At 41.7% G+C, this 15610-nt stretch overlaps 1 protein-coding gene across 5 annotated transcripts in view; it reads right to left on the bottom strand.

Annotated features, from left to right (window-relative positions):
* LOC106611591 (E3 ubiquitin-protein ligase RNF130) overlaps positions 1-11428 on the bottom strand; it is an 81691-nt gene extending 70263 nt beyond the window's left edge. For all 5 annotated transcript variants that reach the window (XR_006771037.1, XR_006771038.1, XM_014211969.2 and 2 more), the window contains exons 1-2: positions 11228-11428; positions 10228-10682 (exon numbers count right to left, since the gene is read on the bottom strand). Coding sequence is in view for 3 of the 5 variants with exons in the window: in XM_014211969.2 (XP_014067444.1) it covers positions 10228-10495 (268 nt within the window). In the remaining 2 variants the exon portion in view is untranslated. The remainder of the gene's footprint in view (positions 1-10227; positions 10683-11227) is intronic.
* Positions 11429-15610: the final 4182 nt, after the last annotated feature.

Here is a 15610-nt window from a genome sequence, read left to right as displayed (position 1 = left end):
GAGCGAAGTAGTTTGAATGAAATGCCCTAGGCACAACTAAGGGTCAATGTTCAAAGGGTACAGACAAAGAATAGGTCAAGGCGCTCTGCGAAGAGAGTAGTTGTACTTTATAGGTGCTCTGATACCTTCTATATCTCTGCCAAGACTCCAGTCAACCAGTTTGATGAAGCCAAGATTTTGTTTCTGTTTCTATTCATGGCCTCCATAGAAGTGACAGCTGGCAGCCACCGCAGCAATATAGTTGCCATTTTATTGAAGTCCTTACAATATTTGGTCCTCGTGGAGAACGTGTTAGCTTTGTAATAATAGCAGTCACCAAATTTAGAACACAGTACTTTAACGGGCTCCCGAGTGGCACAGCAGTTTAAGGCACTGCATCTCAGTGCTAGAGTCATCACTACAGACCCTGGTTCGATCCCGGGCTGTATCATATCCAGCTGTGATCGGGAGTCCCATTGGGTGGCGCACAATTGGCCCAGCGTTGTCCGGGTTAGGGGAGGGTTTGGCCGGGGTAGGCCGTCCTTGTTAAATAAGAATTTGTTCTTAACTGACTTGCCTAATTAAATATAGTGTGTGATTGCGGCCTGCAATTCAAGGCGTTCCTGCATGTGGGCATTCCTAGGGCTGATCTCTGACCTGCCACACATACCTAGCTCCAGTGACTCTGCAAAATCAGGTGGATGAATTGTTGGATTGATAAGAGACAGTGGACAAAGAGGATTGTGCCTGCTTATAACCTGACTACACCGCGTGAGCGTAGCAAAATACATTTAGAAATCTATGTTATTCAATTATTGCACCCACACTGCTCGCGCGTGTCAACAAGTGTCTGCGTTGCCAAGGGCTAAACTAGAAGTCCTTTCTATTTCTGACGCAGATCGCGCTGCAAGTCCTGCCTCTCCCATCTCCTCATTGGTTTATAGAAGCAGGTACCCACGTGTCATCTCCTCATTGCTTTTACCCACGTGGGTGATTGAAAGAAGAACTGTGTTTCCGGTTGTCGTGGTAATACTATGAAAGTTTAGATGCCAATCACCATATAAGTTCAACGATGAAAAGGCCTGGAAGGAGGAGAGATGACTAGAAACAATTCAGTTGACCGTTTTTGTGTGTGGATTAATTGTCAGAGTAGAGGACCTTGTGCATTGCAGGTAAAATAACAACCTAATATTTATATCCCAATGCCAAATTAACTAGCAACAGCAAGCTAGCTAAATATGGCAAATTAGCTAGCAAGTGCAAACTACCTAGCTAAATTGCCATAAATGTTTATTGCTTTTCAACCTGTCCCCAAATTAATGTCATTGGTTCAGAGTTTGTTTTGATATTTTAACCTGCGCATCGTGATCGCGTTTGGCGTAGGGGGACAAAATACATTTATACACGATGGCGCACGTGCGCAGCCGGTTTGGTTTCCGTGTTAGTCTCATACCTACACCTCTGAGGAAAAGGCTGTATTGAAATCAAATGTCTCTCATTCCCTCAGTTATACGAACACAAAAGTGTCAAGTGGAATGCAGGTAACTGCCAAAGCCAAAGCATTCAAAAGGCATGTGATGTCCTTGAAATCAAGTGCTGGTGATAATTCCATTGTGTCAGGTTCATGTGTGGTGCTATGAGATTGATTTCTGTCAAACCTATTGAACTGAAGAAAGACCAGCACAGGGAAGTGTTCCTGCTCACCAATGTACAGACGCGATGGCCTTGACTGACCTTCAGCAGAGTAATGGAATCCTGTACGGCACCCGCAGAGTGTAGGCAGTGGGAAAACCAGTTCTATCCCAGTTAAGTAACCTCTTCAACAGAAGAACCTTACCATGACAGTAATAGCAATTCCCGTTGAGTACGGTAAATGGACATTAGTGTTGATGTGATACCAGACAACAGAGATCTCCTAAGTAACTATGACCCAAGACATACAAACTAGAGGTCGACCGATTAATCGGAATGGCAGATTAATTAGGGCCGATTTCAAGTTTTCATAACAATCAGACATCGGTATTTTTTAACAATGATTTGGCCGATTACTATTTAAAAAAATTTACACCTTTATTTAAACATCAATGCCTTTCTTAAAATCAATACACAAGTATATATTTTTAAACCTGCATATTTAGTTAATATTGCCTGCTAACATGAATTTCTTAGAACTAGGAAAATTGTGTCACTTCTCTTGCAACAGAGTCAGGGTATATGCAGCAGTTTGGGCCGCCTGGCTCGTTGCGAACTGTGTGAAGACTATTTCTTCCTAACAAAGACAGCCAACTTCGCCAAACGGGGGATGATTTAACAAAAGCTCATTTGCGAAAAAAGCACAGTCGTTGCACGACTGTACCTAACCATAAATATCAATGCCTTTCTTAAAATCAATACACAGAAATATATATTTTTAAACCTGCATATTTAGCTAAAAGAAATCCAGGTTAGCAGGCAATATTAACCAGGTGAAATTGTGTCACTTCTCTTGCGTTCATTGCACGCAGAGTCAGGGTATATGCAACAGTTTGGGCCGCCTGGCTCGTTGCGGACTAATTTGCCAGAATTTTACGTAATTATGACATAGCATTGAAGGTTGTGCAATGTAACAGGAATATTTAGACTTATGGATGCCACCCGTTAGATAAAATAGGGAACGGTTCCGTATTTCACTGAAAGAATAAACGTTTTATTTTCAAGATGATAGTTTCCGGATTATACCATATTAATGGCCTAAGGCTCGTATTTCTGTGTGTTATTATGTTATAATTAAGTCTATGATTTGATAGAGCAGTCTGACTGAGCAATGGTTGGCACCAGCAGGCTCGTAAGCATTCATTCAAACAGCACTTTGGTGCGTTTTGCCAGCAGCTCTTCGCAATGCTTCAAGCATTGCGCTGTTTATGACTTCAAGCCTATCAACTCCCGAGATTAGGCTGGTGTAACCGATGTGAAATGGCTAGCTAGTTAGCGGGGTGCGCGCTAATAGCGTTTCAAACGTCACTCGCTCTGAGACTTGGAATAGTTGTTCCCCTTGCTCTGCATGGGTAACGCTGCTTCGAGGGTGGCTGTTGTCGATGTGTTCCTGGTTCGAGCCCAGGTAGGAGTGAGAAGAGGGATGGAAGCTATACTGTTACACTGGCAATACTAAAGTGCCTATAAAAACATCCAATAGTCAAAGGTATATGAAATACAAATCGTATAGAGAGAAATAGTCCTATAATAACTACAACCTAAAACTTCTTACCTGGGAATATTGAAGACTCATGTTAAAAGGAACCACCAGCTTTCATATGTTCTCATGTTCTGCGCAAGGAACTTAAACGTTAGCTTTCTTACATGGCACATATTGCACTTTTACTTTCTTCTCCAACACTTTATTTTTGCATTATTTAAACCAAATTGAACATGTTTCATTATTTATTTGAAGCTAAATTGATTTTATTTACGTATTATATTAAGTTAAAATAAGTGTTCATTCAGTATTGTTGTAATTGTCATTATTACAAAGGAAAAAAATATACACTGCTCAAAAAAATAAAGGAAACACTTAAACAACACAATGTAACTCCAAGTCAATCACACTTCTGTGAAATCAAACTGTCCACTTAGGAAGCAACACTGATTGACAATAGATTTCACATGCTGTTGTGCAAATGGAATAGACAACAGGTGGAAATTATAGGCAATTAGCAAGACACCCCCAATAAAGGAGTGGTTCTGCAGGTGGGAACAACAGACCACTTCTCAGTTCCTATGCTTCCTGGCTGATGTTTTGGTCACTTTTGAATGCTGGCGGTGCTTTCACTCTAGTGGTAGCATGAGACGGAGTCTACAACCCACACAGGTGGCTCAGGTAGTGCAGCTCATCCAGGATGGCACATCAATGCGAGCTGTGGCAAGAAGGTTTGCTGTGTCTGTCAAAGTAGTGTCCAGAGCATGGAGGCGCTACCAGGAGACAGGCCAGTACATCAGGAGACGTGGAGGAGGCCGTAGGAGGGCAACAACCCAGCAGCAGGACCGCTACCTCCGCCTTTGTGCAAGGAGGAGCAGGAGGAGCACTGCCAGAGCCCTGCAAAATGACCTCCAGCAGGCCACAAATGTGCATGTGTCTGCTCAAACGGTCAGAAACAGACTCCATGAGGGTGGTATGAGGGCCTGACGTCCACAGGTGGGGGTTGTGCTTACAGCCCAACACCGTGCAGGATGTTTGGCATTTGCCAGAGAACACCAAGATTGGCAAATTCGCCACTGGTGCCCTGTGCTCTTCACAGCTGAAAGCTGGTTCACACTGAGCATCGACAGACGTGACAGAGTCTGGAGACGCCGTGGAGAACGTTCTGCTGCCTGCAACATCCTCCAGCATGACCGGTTTGGCGGTGGTTCTGTCATGGTGTGGGGTGGTATTTCTTTGGGGAGCCGCACAGCCCTCCATGTGCTCGCCAGAGGTAGCCTGACTGCCATTAGGTACCGAGATGAGATCCTCAGACCCCTTGTGAGACCATATGCTGGTGCGGTTGGCCCTGGGTTCCTCCTAATGCAAGACAATGCTAGACCTCATGTGGCTGGAGTGTGTCAGCAGTTCCTGCAAGAGGAAGGCATTGATGCTATGACTGGCCCGCCCGTTCCCCAGACCTGAATCCAATTGAGCACATCTGGGACATCATGTCTCGCTCCATCCACCAACACCACGTTGCACCACAGACTGTCCAGGAGTTGGCGGATGCTTTAGTCCAGGTCTGGGAGGAGATCCCTCAGGAGACCATCCGCCACCTCATCAGGAGCATGCCCAGGCGTTGTAGGGAGGTCATACAGGCACGTGGAGGCCACACACACTACTGAGCCTCATTTTGACTTGTTTTAAGGACATTACATCAAAGTTGTATCACCCTGTAGTGTGGTTTTCCACTTTAATTTTGAATGTGACTCCAAATCCAGACCTCCATGGGTTGATAAATTGGATTTCCATTGATTATTTTTGTGTGATTTTGTTGTCAGCACATTCAACTATGTAAAGAAAAAAGTATTTAATAAGATTATTTCATTCATTCAGATCTAGGATGTGTTATTTTAGTGTTCCCTTTATTTTTTTGAGCAGTATATATATATATATAAATATAAAAAAATAAAGTCTATAAAAAAATTAAATAAATGACAAAAAGGTATTAAAAATCGGTATCGGCTTTTTTTGGTCCTCCAATAATCGGTATCGGCGTTGAAAAAATCCTAATCGGTCGACCTCTAACACAAACTTGTCCTTGTCCTACTTTGTTGAACATTATCCCAAGTATATTGTTTCACCCTTCCCTTGGTCATATGCCTACTAACATGCTGTTGACGTTCCACTTTGCCTGACCCGAGTTTGGGGTTGGTGGTTTGCTGGAAGGGTTGTGGCACAGGTCACGCCACCCCACCAAGGCCGAACTGCCACCACGGTGCCAGCAGCAGATGATGGAAACTAGGTCATTGGCAGTCAACCTGGGTGACACCAAAAACAAGTCCTAGTCTAGGACACAAGGCTAACCTACAGTGCCTTCAGAAAGTATTCATACACCTTGACTTATTCCACATTTTGTTGTGTTACAGCCTGAATTCTAAATTTATTAAATATGTTTGTTTTTTTAACCACCCATCTACACACAATAACCCGTAATATAAAAGTGAAAACATGTTTTTAGATTTTTCTGAAAATGTATTGAATGTTAAATACAGAAATATCAAATGTACATAAATATTCACACCCCTGAGTCAATATATGTTACAATCACATTTGGCAGTGATTATAGCTGTGAGTCTTTCTAGGTAAGTCTAAGAGCTTTGCACACCTGGATTGTACAATATTTGCACATTATTATTTTTAAATTATTCAAGATCTGTCAATTTGGTTGTTGGTCATTGCTAGACAGCCATTTTACAGTCTTGTCATAGATGTTCAAGTTAAGTCAAAATTGTAACTAGGCCACTCTGGAACATTCAATGTCTTCTTGGTAAGCAACTCCAGTGTATATTTGGCCTTGTGTTTCAGGTTATTGTCCAGCTGAAAGGTGAATTTGTATCCCAGTGTCTTTCTGAGAGAATTTTGCCTGTGCTTAGCGCTATTCCATTTATTTGTATCCGGAAGAAAAACTCCCCAGGCCCTGCCGATGACAAGCATACCCATAATATGATGCAGCCACCACCATGCTTAACAATATGAAAAGTGGTACTCAGTGATTTGTTGTGTTGGATTTGCCCCAAGCATAACACTTTGTATTCAGAACATAAAGCTTTTTGCAGTTTTACTTTAGTACCTTATTGCAAACAAGATGCATGTTTTGGAATTTTTCTATTCTGTACAGGCTTTCTTCTTTTCACTCTGCAATTTAGGTTAGTATTGTGGAGTAACTACAATGTTGTTGATCCATCCTCAGTTCTCATATCACAGCAATTAATCTCTGTAACTGTTTCAAAGTCACCATTGGCCTCATGGTGAAATCTCTGAGCGGTTTCCTTCCTCTTTGACAACTGATGTAGGAAGGATGCCTGTATCTTTGTAGTATTGGAAAACCTCCCTGGTCTTCATGGTTGGATCTGTGTTTGAAATTCACTGCTCGACTGAGGGACCATACAGATAATTGTATGTGTTGGGTACAGAGATGAGGAAGTATTCAAAAGTCAATGTTAAACATGATTATTGCACACAGAGTGAGTCCATGCAACTTATTACGTGACTTGTTAAGGAAACTTTAACTCCTAAACTTATTTAGGCTTGCCATAACAAAGGGGTTGAATACTTATTGACTTAAGATATCTCAGCTTTTCATTTTTAATAATTTGTAAAAAAATCTAAAAACAACATTATGGGGTATTGTGTGTAGGCCAATTACACAACAAAATGTGGAAAAAGTCAAGGGGTGTGAATACTTTCTGAAGGCACTGTACATCAAATCAGATTTCAACCAATGAAGTTCTCTATTACACTTTTGGACACAACAAGAACAGGGGGTTTGTAACTATTTTAGGCTGCCCATACTGAAGTTTGATTATACACTTAGACGATTCAAAAGGCACCTTCTGCCCACAACAGAAATGGAAACAGCGGTATTACTTTTCTGGACATTTCAGTTTCCATAGCAACTGTACACCGATCATGTTCTACATCAAGTAAAAACTTTACAAAAAGGGTATCATTTTGTTCTTTGTGAACAGGGAAGACAAAGAACTGTTCAGAACAAAGAATACTAATGCCAAGAACAAAGAAAGGTAGGAAAATTGAAACTGACTGTTTACTTGTATCCTCGCTCTTCCTTTGACAGAAGTACAGGATATGCAGTCCCTCCATGATTTTGCAGGATTTAAAAAAATATATATTTGCGGGCAAAAATGCCAGAATCTGCTGTGGCAATTCTGACATTTTGCATGGCAATATGCAATGATTTAGTCCAAATTTGTTTAAAAAATGCAGTGATGAGGGAAAAAGTTTGGATGTTTGGCTTGATTGAACCACATTATGTGGTAAATGTGTGATTGGTTGAAATTGCGAGCCCTCTTTTTGTACTGCAGTGATTGCAATATTATAGCATAAAACTGACCAATGATTTCACAGCTAATAGTGAGGTGAATGTTGAAATTTGCAAGCCCTTGCATAATATGTGGGGCATTGTTGATTTTGCCAAAATAATTGCCATCGCAGAATCCTGGAGGGACTGGCTAAGTGAAGATGTTTGACCTCATTTTCACTTTCTCTCAATTTCATGCTCTTTTTTGTGCATCCTGTATCCTGAACAAAGCTAGCGACCAGAGCAGAGAGACGAGGGTTCATGCCTCCAATGCCGGGAAGATGATATGGCCTCATCACCATTGGCCTATTATTGCAATACACATGCAACACATCTCAGGGCCAGAATGATTCAGCCGAAACGTGTTTAAGTGATCCATTATGTAATATTCTACTACAGAAGCTTAGAGACCGGGTTAATGGTTTTTTAAATGTTTGTTGGAGTAGGGAAAAAGTGGACCAAAAGAGTGTACAAGCACAATGTTCATAGCTAAAGGATGAAATTATGCTCAGTAATACAGTCACACACAAAATCATGGACACATTCAACACACACAACACACAGCTTGTGGTGAATGCACAGTGCACACCAGATGTATGTAACGGGTGGGTGGAACATGATGTTGTGGTTGTAAATAACAAGCATGCGAAATGGCCCTCAACCCCCCTTCTGAGTGTTCTTCAGATTCCCCATCAAGCCAAGCCCTCACAAGTCAGTTAGGGCCTCCTCAGAACGATTACATAAACCCTGGGGAAGGGTGTTTTGGGGACGCTGCTGTTAACTGATCATCGAAAGCTGAGGGGAGAGATACAGGACAGCAACAGTTGCATACTCTATTCAGCCCATCCAGTCTGTTTACCACAGCCAGATTAGCCCGAAGGCACTCAAAACAAGGGGCTTAGGGAAATGGGGTAAATATGAGTTTACACAGCAAGGAGTTCCCGAAGTCCAATGAAAAATGGTTAGGGCCTCCCAAATGGCGCAGTATCGCAGTGCTAGAGGCGTCACTACAGACCTGGGTTCGATCCCAGTCTATATCACAACTGGCTGTGATCGGGAGTCCCATAGGGCAGTGCACAATTGGCCCAGCATCGTCCGGGTTAGGGGAGGGTTTGGCCGGGGGGTCTTTACTAGGCTCATTGCGCTCTAGCGGCTCCTTGTGGTGGGCCGGGCGCCTGCAGGCTGACCACGTTGTCAGTTGAACAGTGTTTCCTCCGACACATTAGTGCGACTGGCTTCCGGGTTAAGCGGGCGGGCGTTAAGAAACGCTGTTTGGCGGGTCATGTTTCGGAGGATTCGTGACTCGACTTTTGCCTCCTGAGCCCATTGGGGAATTGAAGCGATGAGACAAAATCGAAATTGGGGAGAAAAAGGGGGGGAAAATACAGAAAATCTATAATAACAAACGGGTAGAATTAGAAGAGCATCCTTTTTTCATTATTTGAAAAGTCACCACTGTTTGCAAATCCTGAAAAGGAAGTACATTTTACATTTTAGTCATTTAGCAGACGCTCTTATCCAGAGCGACTTACAGTAGTGAGTGCATACATTTTCATACATTTTTTTTCTTCCATACTGGTCCCCCGTAGTGCTCGATTTTGAACAAAAGAGCATGTGAATGACAATGTCCAGAAAGTATGTCAGAGATTTTCTTTGATATTTTGAGAAGTGACCATAAATTAGCTTAGCTTTGCAGAAACATGAGCTATTTCCAATATGTGGCCCCATAACAGATAAAGACAAGGGCCGAAAGGGAAATGCGACTACTGAAGAAAGAGACAGGGACAATATAGCATCTTGGAATAACAGGAAAATATTGCCTAAACAATTGTGTATTTATTAATACAGCAGCAGTTTGGTAGAAGGCACTTCAAACAGGATCACAAATATCCCAGTAGTTTGTTACTGTGTGTCATTTGGAGAGACACTGCATTTGTCTTGTTACTGTGTGCGGTGTGTGTCACCAGCAGAGCCTGGCAAATAGTTCAGATGTTTTTTATAGATACAATTGCTTGAAGAAAACATACACTGACCCCTATTATTTCTGACAAGTGTTATCTTAGATGTTATGATAGGCATATAGAAAATACAACGCAAGAGCCCTTTGCGTGCAATGATCTCAAATACATACACCGACACATTTCTCAAGATTATTAATTATTTTAGGTGATTAGTGATTAAAGGTCAACCCTGTTACGTGAGCTGTACTGTTTTTTGGGGGGACCAAGGGTCATAGTGTTGATGAAGAAAGAACCTTGGGTTTGGGATTTTGGCAACTTTGTCTACTTCCCCCAAGAGTCAGGTGAACTCCTGGATGCCATTTTTATGTACCCTCACCCACACACACACACACACACACACACACCCACACACACACACACACACACACACACACACACACACACACACACACACACACACACACACACACACACACACACACAGTATGTGCCCCTCTTGATGATTACACAGAAGCAATGTCTGGAACTAGAAAATATTATGGGAACATCTTTCACTTGCCATTTAGAAGCAAAGTTTGCATGTCAGTAGTAGAATTATTGACATCTTAAGTAGCCTACAAAGCAATTCCTCAATATCATTCAAACAATTGCATTAATGGGGTAAGCTACTTAAATATCATGCATGCATTAACACCATGTATTTACCCTGAATGCAACTATACATCACTGCTGATAAATTATATATAACCTACCTCCATGATTCGGTGCAGGTCCAATCACGATTCCTTTCGCGTCCACTTTCGGTGAATTCTGGCCGTACGTGCCATCGTCCTTGGTTAGAATTTGCTTTGGATTGCCTTTGGAGTCAAGCACGGTGGCATTGACCGTAGCGGTAACATGGTCTTCCTTGCTGATGGTTTTGTCGGCACGGATCGACAGTATACACCTGGGCAGAACTAGCACCAACAAGACGACAGGGAGATAGCTGCATGGCGTTGCTGCGGTCCACCTCTTGGGCATCTTTGGAATGTCTTAATGTAATGTCCCCTTTACATCCAAGCTGTTACTCAGGGAATTGAACCACTCCAACGATTTTCCCCCAAATAAACTGACGGGGGCTCGGCGTCTTCCCTGTGGCGTCCCGTCATAAAAACATGCTCTGCTCTTCACATCGTTTTCTTATTCCAATACATGTTGCCTACGCTGCCTTTGGAACGAACAAAAACCCGCACATTAGAACTGTAGAATGAAAAGCTGAAATAATAATTGAATCAAATCAAATGGCTTTAGAGAGCTGTAGGATATATACTTATGATGTTAAGGGTTGCCTATTTGCTGTAAATGGCTTAATCTTACAACACAAGCCGTGTAACCTTGTATCGCATGATAGCCTAAGGAGAGCCCATTATTTGAAAATAATACGCTCTATATTAATGTCAACTATAATGCGCATTTATATCGTTCGATTATTTAGTAGGCTATCCCAAATATATCCCAAATACAAAGCCTAGACATTACAATTAGATACACTTCTTAATTTATGAATAGCCTTATTTTCAATAGCGGCAATGTCTTTCTAAAGACAATTATTTGTTTTTACAGATGTGCATTATTGCCACAAGTGAACAGCTGTCATTGCTGCTTTGTGTTCACAATAGCGTGCCAATGATAGCGAGCTACCCTTGATCGGAGCCATTAATGTACACGTTTCGCATGAATTCGCACCTCTGAAAGCCATGATGCGCAACCTACCTTCTTCATTTCGTCGAACCGAAACGATATTGATACAAAACCTCTTGCCTTGCTTTATTAAATCGAATGCACTCTCTCGTCTTTTTTCTTCTGGCTCTTCTTGTTACACAGCGCAAGCGCGACGTGAGCATACACAAAGCTCGCGCACATAGAAGGGGGCGAGTGCGGCGGGTGTAGTATCACGACAGTATACAACCGTTCCTTATCTAAAGGGTCGCCCACCTGTAACCTTAAATCAGCCGTGCATCACCTGTCGACATTAATGAATAAATTACAGTGGCTAGGCCTACTGATATATCGTTTTGGTTCCACAGTGTCCCTCATATCCAATTGTAAGAACATATACACTCGTAGAAAAAAAGGGTTCCAGAAAGGGCCCATAGGGGCACGTGCCCCCTCATATTTATCCTGTTTATATTTTTGAGTTGACTGGACCAGGCACAGAACTTTGATCAAGCTATAGGCTATTGAGTCCTTCTTGATTAATAAATACAACGATTTTTCGGGAGTCGTTTCTCTGTGGTACTAGCCACTCACCTTCCTTTCAATCTTTTTACCCAGATTTTAGCAGAGATGAAACTAATAATATTTTGTTTCGTTAGAGTAAGTAGAGTAAGTTCAAATATAATTTTATTCTACATTGGTGACAGACAAGGGACGTTTAGGTTTTCGTTTATGTAAAAATGCGTGGCCCTGCTGTCCAGGGATTGGGTAGCATGGTCAGGTCTGAACTAGTACAAGGTAGAATCGTTTTGGGTTCCACGTAGAACCCTCTGTAAAAAGGGTTCTACCTGAAACCAAAAAGGGATATTGTATGGGGACAGCCAAAGAACCCTTTTAGTTTTTTTCTTACTTACAATGACTGCATACCCTGGACGATGTTGGGCCAATTGTGCGCTGCCCTATGGAACGCCCAATCACAGCCAGATGTGGATTCAGCCTGGATTGGAACCAGGGACTGTAGAGTCACCTCTTGCACTGAGATACAGTGCCTTAGACATCTGCACCACTCGACAGCCCCTAGAGAGCTGTGGTGTGAAGTACTTAAGTAAAAATACTTTAAAGTAATAGTCAAGTATTCTTTTTTTTGTATCTGTACTGTACTGTACTTTACTTTACTATACATTTTTTGACAACTCCCAAAATGCTTAGCAGGACAGGAAAAGGCTCCAATTCATGCACTTATCAAGAGAACATCCCTGGTCATCCCTACTGCCTCTGATCTGGCGGATCACTAAACACAAATTCTTTGTTTGTAAATTATGTCTGAGTGTTGGAGTGTACCCCTGGCTATCTGGAAATAAAAAAAAACAAGCAAATCGTGCCATTTGGTTTGCTTATTATAAAGAATGTGAAATGATTTATACTTTTACTTTTAATACTTAAAACTTCTATGGGCTACGTGGGACGCTAGCCTGCGGGACACAGCCAGTGAAATATCAGGGCGGCATAATTCAAATTTCTCAAACATACAACTATTTTACACCATTTTAAAGATACACTTGTCCTTAATCCAACCACATTGTCCGATTTCAAAAAGGCTTTACGGCGAAAGCATAAAGTTAGATTATGTTAGGACAGTGCCAACACAAGAAAAACCACACAGCCATTTTCCAAGCAGGAGAGGGGTCACAAAAACCATAAATACAGCTAAAATTAAGCACTAACCTTTGACGATCTTCATCAGATGACACTCCTAGGACTCAATGTTACACAATACATGTATGTTTTGTTCAATAAAGTTCATATTTATATCCAAAAACCACATTTTACATTGGCCCGTAATGTTCAGAAAATATTTTGCCTCCAAAACTGCCAGTCAATGAGCACAACAATTTACAAAAATACTCATCATAAACGTTGATAAAATATTAAACTGTTATTCAAAGAATTATAGATAAACATATTTTTAATGCAACCGCTGTGAAAGATTTCAAAAAAGCTTCACGGGAAAGCACACTTTGCAATAATCTGGGTACGGCGCTCAGAAAAATACATCAGGCAATACAGATACCCGCCATTTTGGAGTCATCTAAAATCATAAATAGCATTATAAATATTAACTTACCTTTGATGATCTTCATCAGAAAATCACTTCCAGGAATCCCAGGTCCACAATAAATGTTGTTTTGTTGGATAAAGTCCATCATTTATGTCCAAATACCTCCTTGTTGTTTGCGCGTTCAGTAAGCTACTCCAAATGTAGGTAGCACGCCGAAAATTTCTCGACGAAAAGTCAAAAAACGTTCTATTGACGTTCGTAGAAACATGTCAAACATTGTATAGCATCAATCTTTAGGGCCTTTTTAACATAAAACTTCAATAATATTCCAACCGGACGATTCCAATGTCTTGAAAAATGTTATGGAACACAGCTACCAACTTTCCGGCCTTCTTGTTCGCTCTCTGTTCACTGCAAAAGCCTGAAACAAGGTTCTAAAGACTGTTGACATCTAGTGGAAGCCTTAGGAAGTGCAAAATGAACCCTAAGTCACTGTGTGTTAGATAGGCAATGACTTGAAAAGACTACAAGCATCAGATTTCCCACTTCCTGGTTGGATTTTTCTCAGGTTTGTGCCTGCCATATGAGTTCTGTTATACTCACAGACATCATTCAAACAGTTTTAGAAACTTCAGAGTGTTTTCTATCCAAATCTACTAATAGTATGCAAATATCTGACTCTGGGCCCGAGTATTAGGCAGTTTACTCTGGGCACGCTTTTCATCCAAAATCGAAAATACTGCCCCCTATACCTTAAAATGTTTTAAGCATATTTGAGCAATTACTTGAGTCATTTTCTATTAAGATATCTTTAATCACTTATGACAATTGGGTACTTTTTCCACCACTGCTAGATAGCACCTTTTCTAGGCAGCTAATTAGGAAAAAAATGTGTAAGCTGGACCCATGTTCTATACTGGTAGCCTATAGTCTGTTATTGATAAGGGCAAGCAATATGTCACTATCCTGCAGTGACAGGTACAGTATCTGCTATAAAAATCAAACTAAGCTATATAAAGATCTAATGTTGCTTGTGAATTTGGGGATTTTATGATAGTGTTTTCACAAAGGGACATTTCGGGGGGAAATGGGAAAATTAGGCTTCACACACATCCAGACAACAAGCACCTGCACAAAGCTTAAAGATGTGCTTATGTCCTTCCCCTTCTTACACAGTGTGTGTGTAACACTCTTTCAACCTTCAACCTGAACACATAAAAATGGCTTCCCCTGATGTTCCACATCTTTGTCCATTTGTAACTATAGCGTCTAGACCCCCTCTGTCCATTGTTGACAGATTCTTGTATTTTCCCATCTTTGCTGTGCTCTGCACAAAAGCCAGTTGATTTTACACTAACAGCCAACAGTAGCCATAAGAAGATGCTGGGGAGTTTGAGATGAGTCTCCAGTGCATGGCCAGTGTACAGACTTTTAGCCATTATTAAAAACATGGATGACTAGGAGGAAGGCCATGGGAGGATGAGGGAGAGAGGGAATGTGGTGAAGGAGAGGAGAGAGGGATTCTGGCAGAGGAAGATAGGAGTGGGGGAATGATGGCGAGGAGGATAGGGAGAGTGTTGTGAAGGAGGACAGGGGAGTGTGGTGGAGGAAGAGACGACGGGGGAGTCTGGCTGAGGAGGAGATGAGGAAAGGAGAGAGTGCAGTGGAGGAGGAGAGGAGACAGCAAATTGGCTCCCCTAAGACCAGGCAGGCCGCTACATTGAGGGATCAGCTTACAATTAATTCTCAATGGAGCCTAGCAGTAAAGATCAGAGAGGCAGAACTTGGGTGACATATACAGTGCATTCAGAAAGTATTCAGATCCCTTGACTTTTTCCACATTTTGTTAAGTTACATGAAATTGACACAAAATACCCCATAATTACAAAGCAAAAACAGTTTTTTACAAATGTATTCAAAAGAAAAACAGAAATACCTTATTCAGACCCTTTGCTATTAGACTCGAAATGGAGCCCAGGTGCATCCTGTTTCCATTGATCATCCTTGAGATGTTTCTACAACTTGACTGGAGTCCCCCTGTGGTAAATTCAATTGATTGGACATGATTTGGAAAGGTACACATGTCTATGTAATATCCCACAGTTGACAGTGCATGTCAGAGCAAAAACCAAGTCATGATGTTGAAGGAATTGTCCGTAGCAAAGATCTGGGGAAGGGTACCAAAACATTTCTGCAGCATTGAAGGTTCCCAAGAACACAGTGGCCTCCATCATTTTTAAATGGAAGAAGTTTGGAACCACCAAGACTCTTCCTAGAGCTGGCCACCCGGCCAAACTGAACAATCGGGGGAGAAGGGCCTTGGTCAGGGAGGTGACCAAGAACCCGATGGTCACTCTGACAGAGCTCCAGAGTTCCTCTGT

Source organism: Salmo salar, chromosome ssa09, assembly GCF_905237065.1.
Source record: "Salmo salar chromosome ssa09, Ssal_v3.1, whole genome shotgun sequence".
NCBI classification, from domain to species: Eukaryota; Metazoa; Chordata; class Actinopteri; order Salmoniformes; family Salmonidae; genus Salmo; species Salmo salar.
The sequence above is the reverse complement of the archived record's forward strand: the minus strand, read 5'-3'. Positions and strand labels throughout refer to the sequence as shown.